Source organism: Dendrobium catenatum, unplaced genomic scaffold, assembly GCF_001605985.2.
Source record: "Dendrobium catenatum unplaced genomic scaffold, ASM160598v2 fragScaff_scaffold_760, whole genome shotgun sequence".
Lineage (NCBI taxonomy): Eukaryota > Viridiplantae > Streptophyta > Magnoliopsida > Asparagales > Orchidaceae > Dendrobium > Dendrobium catenatum.
Window position 1 is genome coordinate 172,319 of NW_021319222.1, and position 11,256 is coordinate 183,574.

At 31.9% G+C, this 11,256-nt stretch overlaps 1 protein-coding gene across 1 annotated transcript; it reads left to right on the plus strand.

Moving 5' to 3' along the window:
* Nucleotides 1-2,575: 2,575 nt before the first annotated feature.
* On the plus strand, nucleotides 2,576-4,145 carry LOC110097035 (F-box protein At1g10780). The gene is made up of 3 exons (XM_028696526.1): nucleotides 2,576-3,326; nucleotides 3,521-3,801; nucleotides 3,891-4,145. Exons 1-3 carry the CDS (start codon nucleotides 2,588-2,590, stop codon nucleotides 4,125-4,127), a joined length of 1,257 nt encoding a protein of 418 aa, XP_028552359.1. The 5' UTR covers nucleotides 2,576-2,587; the 3' UTR covers nucleotides 4,128-4,145.
* Nucleotides 4,146-11,256: the final 7,111 nt, after the last annotated feature.

Sequence of the window (11,256 nt, forward strand, 5' to 3'; positions counted from 1 at the left end):
ATAGATGACAGTGTTAGTAACTACAACGAGCATCGATTTTATTGACGATGGTAGATGCCAACCCTTTGTAGCAACGATCAATATCAATCTTTTTGGAGATTATGGTGTCAATCTTGAACACAATGTGGAGAGTCAATCTCATTCGCAATGCAAGCATGCATAACATATCCTTTCTTATTAGGGGGTCCATCCCTTTCTACTCATAGCATGTTAATAGTATATAGTAAAATGTGCTAATTCATTCGCAGTATTTCATGTTACCATATAACTGAGCTTAATTATTTTATAACTTTTATCGAGAGCTATTATTACAATATAATATATATAAAAGATATGCTTCTATTTATGATGCAAGCATTGTCGGTAATTGACCCATTTGGATATTTGCTAGCCTTATCAATGGATCCACAAAATAACAACTCTATAGAAAATTATAAAATTTTTTTGTGATTGGTGTTTACCTTTCTCGGTAAAGTATTATAGTAAACTGACTATATATATTATAAATGACTAAAGAATCATTGGTCAATGTAAAAATATTGCATGCCTATAAGTGAATATGTTTGCATTTGAATACAATGATTCTTAATTTATATAAATCATTCTTTATGAGTTATAGCATATAAGAAGCTTTCATAAATAAATTATATATTAAAAGAACCTCATATCTATTATAGTTCAATGTATTTTTCACTTATATCCCTCTCTTTGCTCATATATATTAATGTACATTCTACTTTATGATCGATTTAGGTTTCGTTTGAGACAGTTTTTTTGCTGCTTCTTAAAAAAACTTTTTAGTATAAATTAAAAAGTTGTTTTAAGAAGCAGGAAAAAAGCCATCACAAACGAAGCCTTAAAGTTAATAGTTGTGCAACTTTTAGAGAAGCTTTTAGATTCACGCTAATGGTTCATCTTTGAAAGGTACTAAAGGTTAAAGTTATGTAATGAACTAACAAGTATAGTTGGATTTCATTCATATTTTGATGGATATTGAGTAGGTGCATTGGGTTAGATGATCTAATGATTTAATTGACTCAAAGTATATTTTCTCAGCATATATTGCATGAGGTTATTTTCTTATTGCCAAATTAAATCTTTAATTCCCCTATTTATGATTAAATTAAAAATCATGTATTTAATTGCATGATAATAAAATTTCAATCATCATTAATCCCCGTTTAGCTAATAAAAAATCAAGAAAATTTGTTTAAGGCTAATTCGAATTGAAAATTTGGAGATTCTTTCAAAAAATTTGAAGTTCAAATTCCTGCGCCTTATCCAAGGACCACGCTTATTGGATGCCCGGCAACGGTAAAAATTTCAAATTCTGAAAATTAGGCGGCCAAAGCCCAACGTTCTCCCTCCTCTTGTTTCCTCTGAAAAAATCTGGGACCCATCCGTCGAGCGATCATTTTAAAATTCAGACCTTTCGTCCTTCTACGCGAGCTGTTATGATTCTTCTCTTCCCATCTCAAGTATAAAATACTTCGCAACTCTACTCAAAACATTGATGCCCAAGAAGTTTTTCGGTGGATTGGTTGGTTATTTAAGCCGCCGCACTCTTCTTCCTTGGATCACTTCCTAAAGGCTGTGGTTAGCGGAAAGAAGGTGTTTAAGAAGAGGATTTGTGAAGGGATTGTCTCGACTTTTGATTTGCAGAACTTGCGTCCATTTGAAATTCGTCGGAGATTTTTCTGTTCATTCGCAGGGTGTGCGTTTTGGAAGTAGCATAACTTTGTAAGATTTCTCTGCCGTCGAGTAGAAGCTGTAGATCTAAAGGGAAGCGAGATAATTTGTTTCAAAATCCAAGCTTGATGCATATTATTTCAGCTGTGTTCTACTTAACATTTTATCGAATCCAACAATGTCGAAAATTCCAAATGTGTCTTCAAAATAAAATGTCTTTTAACTTTGATCAAAGTGGATGATTGAAGAATAAAGTTTTTAGAAATAGAGCTTCATACGATCTTTGTTATTTGTGTTAGTTTGATAGCTTCAACGTACATATTTTGGCTATTCAGTTTTGCTTGGATTTTCTATCCAATTAAAATTTATCTTTGTTTAGATATCCAGTTTTGGATTCTTGATATCATTTTCTGTAGTTAAGAAATAGGGTAAAATACTTTTCAGACCGTCTAGTACTTCAATGGCGGCACAATTCCAGTTCTCTTGAAATCTAGTGTCAAATGCCATTTATTGTTCATATCTGGAAACGCTATTATCTTGGCTCATCGAATTCCATTTAACCAGTTATATAGCAAACTAGTATAATTTGCCTTTCTCTTATGAGCTATACTTCTTCCAGATTTTATTATAAGGAATGCTACGACCTTCTTTTGTCTGCTGTGATTCTAAGCAGTGCACGAAAGTTTTCTCTCTTCAAATGTCTAAAACATAATTCTTGCTATGCTGTCTTCTATTGCTTCTCAATAATTACTACTCACTCCTGGCTTTGTCTTGTCTTCCTGCATTGCTCTACTAGCTTCATTGAGTCAGAATCATTTTATGTTCAACTCTCTTAGTCACCTCTTGATGATACCGTAATAAATTAACAGGATTTTGTTCTACTTTGCAGTCTGCAACAATGATGGATATGTTGCCTGATGCCATCATCCAACAAATCCTATCACATATAAGCCATGCTAGAGATGTTGCATCTTGTAGCTGTGTCTCCAAAAGGTGGAAAGACTGCATTCCTTACAGCCCATCACTCTACTTCCCACGCAATGCCTTTCATTCTGTTGCTGATGCTGATGCCATAATATGCCGAATAGTCTCCATTGTCCTGCGCTTGGAGGAGTTAGTTGTGTACTGCCCCTTTTCAACATCAAGCCTTGCTTCATGGATCTCCCTTCATAACAGTTCTCTTCGAATTCTAGAGCTTCGAATGGACAGTGCAGTTGACAAGTTTTTTGGCAGTGAGGGAAATGGTGATCGAGTGGACTGTATAGGTGCAGCGCATAACTTGGAAGCTCTAAAGCTTTGGGGTGTGTCCTTAACCAGGTCTCCAAACTGGGGCGTTTTTAAGAGACTTAGGACCTTGGCGATCATTGGAGCAGCACTTTGTGATGATGCTGTGAAGGATACTATTAAAGCTTGTCCTAATCTGACTGATTTGGCACTGCTTTCTTGTGATGGAGTTACAACACTATCCATAGAGTTGGAGTGGCTGGAAAGATGTAGGCTTGATTTCTTAGGCCCAGGAAATTGTTCACTGTCTGTGAGCTCAATGAGGCTCCAGGTGCTTGAAATCCAAGGTTTTAGTTGGGTCCGTGTTAACAAAAATCATAAATTGAGGAGCCTCTGCATTTCTAAGAATACAGGTTAGCTCTCCTAGTTTGCTATATCAACCCACGAATTAAGTTCTGATTTCTGTTTTTTTTGCTCATCCTATTGGCTATTTCAATTATGTCAAACTAAAATTTCAACAGTTTCTGATTTGTGTAGTATTTCTGTGCTTGTTGTGTTTTATTTTCTTGAAATTGTTATGAAATTCACTTTATTCTTGTTGTTACAGGCCGATTATATGGAGTTGATACAGGAAAGCTAGTGGACTTGGAACATTTGTCTCTTAGAGGAATTCAATGGAGCTGGAATGCAATAAGCTCCGTTCTTCAATGTGCAAGTGATGTGAAACACCTAGTTATGAAGATTGAGTTCTGTGGGGATTTTGAGACTTTGCAGCCATTTCCAGAGATTGATTTGGTAGAATTCTTTAATAACCACCCAAAGTTGAAAACTTTAGAAATTCATGGAGCCATGTTTGCAGCTTTATGTCAAAAGAACAGTCTCAAGAAAGTAAGTAGAATGAAAAAGCTAAGATATTTATGTTTTCATCTGTAATTTCTGTAACTTCAATATGATAAAAGATACTTTTTGGATTGCAGTTGGATTCAAATTTTGTGATTCCCAGTTTGGAAGAGGTCCTGATAACAGTGAGATCACCATTGAATGCTGAGCAGAAGCTCAACACTCTTGAATCATTGGTTGATTTCAGCGTCAAGTTGCGGAAGATGGTCATTAGAATTTCCCAGATGAAGAACTGCCATGAAACCGCCGATGATTTCTTTGAGGAGATATGCAGATTCAAGCATTTGAATAACGACATTGTTCACATTGAATAAATGAGTTTATTTCATAATTAAGGGATTCATAAAATCACCTGACTGGTTAACTGGTATTCTTTTCTTCAGCATTTGCTTAATGCCATTGATGTTTTTTCATTCTTGCTCTCCAATTACAGTACAACTTACTGAAAACCCACTAAGGGTTATTTGTACTTGGGAAATGAGGTTCTATTTTTTCTTCAATCTTTTGATTGCATAACTTGATTGATACAAATCTGTTCAGTATTTACTATTTAGTATAACTATCTCGTAATTGGTAGATCTGTGGATGAATGGCAAACCATTATATTTATCATTTTTTTAAAATTCAAAGCCAGACAAAAATTTTGGTTATGAACAACAGATTATGATACATGGAAATTAGAGCTTTAGCAGAATTGCATGTCAACAGGCAAAACTTTTTTTATTTTATTTATTTTTTATTTTATTTATTTATTTTTTTTATTTTTTATTTGTTTTTTTTATTTTTTTTATTTTTTATTATTTTTTTTTTAATTTTTTTTTTGTCAATAGGCAAAACTTCTTCAGTCCAATCTTCCTAAACAAATTACATGAACACTCTTTAGTTGCTATAACTGAGTCACGTTTCCAATGTTGCATTGGTTATATAAATATAATGAGCATGCTTGTTTTTTGGAGAAATTATTTTGTGCAGAGACTGGATGCAAAATGTCATCTAGAGACCAACTAGAATGCACCATGTCAGTGGTATCGAGTGGTACCGAGCATTACCGAGTTGCGGTATCAAGTGAAGGGGTGATGTGGTGTATTCTGTTTGGCCTCTGAACGATATTTGATGTTTGCACATAATAAGCAAAACTTGTAGTGAATTGGTTATATTGCAATTTTTTTGTTCATTTGAGAATTTTGGAAATACTAGAGGTCATATATAGCCTTTGCAGAACTTGTTTTCTTGAACTCTTTTTATGCGAGAACGAACCTCTACATTCTCAACGGGGATTACTGTAGTTGCATTTGATCCAATTTTTTTCCTATTATGCATGCTAGTTTTTATAATTCTTGATGCTCTTTTCTCACTTGTTCATCTCAATTTGTTATAATTAAAAAACAAGCTTATTTATAGCGTTGGAAGTATATCTACATGTTGATAATAAGCATCTTATAAAAGAGGTTTTGCCTTAAACTAAGGTCTTGTTTGAGACAATTTTCTTATTGCTTTTTAAAGTAGCTATTTAGTAAAATGTTTTAAATTTTGTATTAAAAATTTATTTTAAGAAACAGTAAGAAAATTATCTCTAATGAAACCTAACTCACTTGTTTGTTAAGCTCTTAACTTTAAAATTGGTGATAACTTAATATTATACTTTTCATCTTGCCCTTTAAAACTTTTCCTATGATTGCACTTTCATCTTGGGTTATGCCAAAGCATGTTAGGGAAGCTTAGGTAAGAAACTAGTCTTGGAAAATGGAAACAACACTAGTGTCATCATGAGGGCATAACTAAGAATAATTGTAGTATGGTTTAGGGCTTAGGGATTAGTTTTGGCCACTATTTATGTTGAGGCGGTTTAGGGGGCGGTAAAGGTATAATAAAATTAACTCATTTTTAATGGTATGACCAATTGATTAGTGCGTAAGGTAGAGGGTTTAGTTGGTTTATTAGCATCTAGTCTTCATGTCATTATAATAAGATTTTGGGTTTAAAAAATAAATTAAGAGGGAGTATTGTAAATCACATTTGGAATTATTGTTTTAGCTATAATCTTAAATGCTTTTAATTGGTGTGATGTCACAATATGGTTTAGGTTAATTAATATTAAAGATTTAGTGCCATGTTTAGTACCATTTATCACCTTAAACTAACTCTAAATATTAAAACATTGATATTTAACTTAATATTTGTGAGTGTGCTAATATTAAAGCATAATTAGCTTTTCTTAATTAAAATTCGCAAAGGGGCTTATGTGTTAATATAAAGAAAGATTACAAGTACTTAAAAGTTTCAAAGGCTTACTAAAAATACATTCATTGAAGTAAAACCTAAGAGCCAACATAACTTAACTATTACAAACAAAACCAATAGAAAGGAAATTAAAGACAATATAAAAGGAAATAGGAATTAGAGTAGTAGCCAACAACAAAGCCATAAAATGTGAGATAGACAAAAAAGGCAGCCAATTTGTAGGAGGAGCCACCAAGGAAAATGCAAGAGCACCAACAAGAGAAGAAAGGAGATAAAAATCACCAGGCACCAAATCAGTCCAATAAGGACTCACTAGAAAGCTACCTTAAAAAACAATAACAAAGATCAAAACCACAAAAAAAAAAAAAAAAAATACAAAGAGCAACTCCCAAACATACAAACCAACTCAGTAGGATCATAATAATCCAACCAACACAATCCCAAAACAAACAAGCAACTCGGAACATCACAAGGAAACCACGACAAGAACCAACAGCCCTAGCCCAAACAAAAAAATCCAAAAAAGTAATCATTTCTTTTTGGATTTTCTTTGTTTATGTTTACCACCTTTTTTGAAGGAACCATTCTCATAAATTTGAACCACATTAAGGTCATAGTTATGCACCTCATCCACATCAATCTTGTCATGACCCAACCCGACCGGAACGAATTCCTTCGCGTCGGGCCGCGACAAATGTTGAAAATTCAGGATCTAGTTTTGAAATTTGCTTCAGACATTATTCCAAATTTCAGACATACAGAACAAAAAATACAGAGCTATTATAACTTTCAAATATACAGAATTTCATCTATCATTTTCTCCTTTCATCAAAATAATTATGTACAATACAATGCATGGCTCCTAACAACTGATCAGACACAGAACTGTTAGTCCAATATCTCATTCCCTTTCCCAGAACCTGAAAACCACGCAGATAATAAGGATGAGCTAATAACTTAGTAAAACTACAATTGCCCATCAAAATCTCTAGAAATTCACAACAAAAAATGCATCAGAATAGTAGCCGTACAGAATTCAGATAATCATACATAACAGATATCGAAAAGAAATCAAATAACCGGTACATAAGAATTGAATTTATATCACGTAGCAGAACATTCAAATCAGATTTCACAGAACAAATAGAATCGTACGGAGCAGATTTCAAATCAGATAAAATTACATTTCAATATCATATTACATATCACATAACACATATCAGATTCAGATATGAGATATTCTTGACCCAGACAGAATCTCAACGGATTCTGGCTCCTTATACCTCCCTTCCCTGACACAGACAGAATCTCAACGGATTCTGATCCCTTATACCTCCCTTCCCTGACACAGACAGAATCTCAACGGATTTTGACATCTTATACTTCCCTTTGTGCTTATAGCACTAGAACAGAACAGATATACAGAATTTTAGAACATAACTTGTTTTCTTTTCAGATTTCCCTGATACAGATAGAATCTCAAAGGATTCTGGCCCCTTATAACTCCTTTCTGATATCACAGCACATCAAAGCATTCAATTTAGAAAATTAGATTTCGTCAGAAAAATCGTCAGCGGCATAATCAGATAAGGATGACAATCCATGAAAGGTAGTAGGTTTTAGGTTGGGAAAACTTGCACAGGTGGCAGAACCAGATAAAACATCAAGAAAATAGTAGGACTTAGTCGAACCTTTCAAAAAGCTAGGGTCGTAGGTGGATGAATCGACAAGAGACACCGCAAGATCTACAAACTAGCATGAAAGTGCATGAAAATGAAAAACTTTCCTGAGAGAAGCACCAACCCCATCAGCGGCGACATCGCTGCAAAGAGGGCTAGGGAAACCCTAGCAAAACGACATGAGAAAAACTTATTAACAATTGACCTTCATAATCTTTTTTTAAAAAGCATAATTTATAATTAGCTTTAATGTTAACATATAATAATTTAGGGTTTAGATAATAAAACTAGCCTAATACTAGTTATGAATATTTAGAGTTATCCCCCTAATATTAAACTAGTTTCTAGATTTTAGTATTTGGACGTTATACAATTTGTTTTGAATTAAAATAATGTAGTTTCATTAGCCCCCTCTAATAATTCATAATTAGCTTCTTTTGGGACAACCTTCTTATTTTTTATTAAGCAATCAGAAAGCCATCTCAAATGAAGCCTAAAGGATAACAAAAACAATGATGAAAGTTGAAATGTTAAATGACATAATGCCATTTTTATATACAATGGAGATATAAGTATATAAAGGGAGTTTTAATTCGAAGAGAATTGTTGATCATATTTCTTTAAAAAAAAAAAAATGTATATTTCCTTAATTACCTTATAAAATACATTTCCTAAAATAAATTCAAAATTCATAAAAATACAAGATCTATCTTATAACTTATATGTTGATGCGATGCAAAATTTTTAGTTAATTAGTCGTGTTTAGATTTGACTCGAAATTGATCATACTCAAATTTGATCAAATTGAATTTGACATGTTTAATAAACAAGTCAAAAGAGTGAACATGAACTTAACTCGTTTGAATTAGGGGTGTAAATGAGTCGAGTATTTGCCTTATTAAGCATGGCTCGTTTAATCCTCAATGAGTTCGAGCTCAAGCTCGAATTTGAGATCGATTAGTGGGTTTGAGATCAACTTGTTTAGAAAATATCAAGCTCGAGCTTGACTCAAAAGCTCGAGATCGTGATTGAGCTCGTTTTATATTATAAAAAAATAAGTTGTCAAATATTAAAAAAAAATAATATTATGTGTCATTTCAACGAGCTCAATCTTAAGTGTATTAAATTTTTTAGAAGATTTGACTCTAAATTTCATATATTAGAATTTAAACCTCAATTAAAAATACTTATATTACTTTATATCTTAAGTATATATATTTTTCATTATTTTATAATAAAAATTGAAATTTTTTCCATGAAATGAAATCAAAATTGAAACCAAGGTAAAATCTTTCCAATAGGTCAAGCCAAAAACATGCATATCTTAAGAGAAATGTTTAAAAAAAAAAAAAAATCAATTTCTTAAGAATTAAGTTTATTTTATAAATTTGTATATTTTGCCAAAACATATGGAAATTATTATTCATTTTTATCCTTATTTTGAACAATTAGGATTCAATTTAAAAATCCTCTTTCATTTAAATAAATTTATTAACAATTAAATTTGCTAATATAGGATTATCAAACACATATTAGTTATTTAGTCGTTAGTATAGTAAAAGCTTTAATATAGTAAATTCAATTTAAAAAAAAAATAGTACTTATGGATGCTCTTCTTTTAGACAATATAATTAAGAGTTTTATAATGAAGGATATTATTTGGTTGGCTTTTGTTAGATCATTTTTTGCTATTATTTTTTTCTTAACAGCCAATTAAGACTTCATTTAAGACTATTTTTTTATTGCTTCATTTAGCAGTTTTTCAATAAAAAATATTTTGTTTAAAAAAAATTTGTACTTGAAAGCTACTTTAAGAAGTAATAAAAAAATCATTCCAAAGAAGCTTAAGTTTATTTTATAAATTTGATTTAAAGCATAATTCTTTTTATATTTAAGATTTTTATATTGAAATCATTTGTAACTTCTCATAGAAGAAATAACTTAATTTCATTTTTAACCCTAAACTCAAACGTACCATGGCATCCAGTACAGAGCGGTACCAAGCATCGGTGCCGAGCAAAAAAATGACATGACGCATTCTGATTAATCTCCGAAAGTCTTCCTATGTTCGCACAGAATAAAATTTCCCACTTTTATAGCAAAGATGGTGCAGCCACCTTCTCATCCACTTAATCAAAACCACGAGCTAATAAAAGAACAGTACAGATGTATTTTAAATAATTTTGATCATTATTTTCTTTAAAATTTTAAATGTTTTTTTACTAAAAAATTATTTTAAAAAATAATAAAAAAAATTATCCCAAAAGAAGCCTTCCTAAGCCTTCATTTAAAACAGCTTTATTACTGTTTTATTTTTAGGACCGTAAATATAATTTTTATATTGCAACTATTTTTTTACAATTATTTAGAAAACTTTGTACTATGAATATTTTCTATAGAAAATTTTAAAAAATTACTTTCTCCATGACATTTTTACAATCATATTTACAAAAAATCATAGTCACTCAAATGAACTTTTATTACGTCCTCTGATCGGACGTAGATCTACGTTCGATCAGAGGATTGTTACTCGGTTTTTGCTCAACATTTGATCGGTATTGTTAGGTATTGTTTGGTAATAACGAGGAATACCGCTCTATGAAGACCAATATCGAGTTATACTGAGCAATACCGAGTAATACCAAAAAATACCGAGTTTTTTCTAGAAAAAACTCGATATTTTTTGGTATTACTCGGTATTGCTCGGTATTTCGTCTTCACATAATGATATTTTCTCTTTATTGTTGGTATTGCTCAGTATTTGCTCGGTATTTCTTGTTTTGTGCGTGCGATCTTAATGTCGGCCGAATGTAGCTCTACGTACGTTCACCGGATGTAATAAAAGTTCACCCAAACGGATTCTAAATCCAATCCACATATATGTAAAGTAAAAATTTGATCAAATGCCTTGTTATATACTGTATGTATTCTATACAGTGAACAATAAAGGCTAATATAGAAAAGTTTACATAGAATTTATTTCCTGGTTAAAAGCTCATTTCTCTATGTTACGCGATGCCGTTAGGGTAGATGTTCCGGTATAATGTGGAGGAAGTCTGCTCTCTTCTCTGTTTGCTTCACTTCTTAAACTTAAACTTAATATAGAAGAAACTTCTAAGAAGGGAAATCCTTTTATATGTAAACATTTCTATATTAGCTTTCATTTTTGAGACATTCGGGCCATTAAGACTTCGTTTGGGACGGCTTTCTTACTGCTTCTTAAAGTAGCTTTTTAGTACAATTTTTTAAAATTTTTACTAGAAAGCAGCTTTAAGAAGCAGGAAGAAAGTCGTCTGAAATGAAGCCTAAGTCTAGGCAAAAGTTTAGCCTTTGTTTGGGGACAGCTTTCTTATTGCTTCTTAAAGCAGTTTATAGTACAAATATTTTAATTTTTATACTGAAAAGTTGTTTTAAAAAGCAGCAAAAAAGCACTGCCAAACAAAGCCACAGCTTTTTTACTGTTTCTTGAAGTAGTTTTCTAATACAAATTTTAATTTTTTACTAAAAAGTTGCTTCAAAAAGA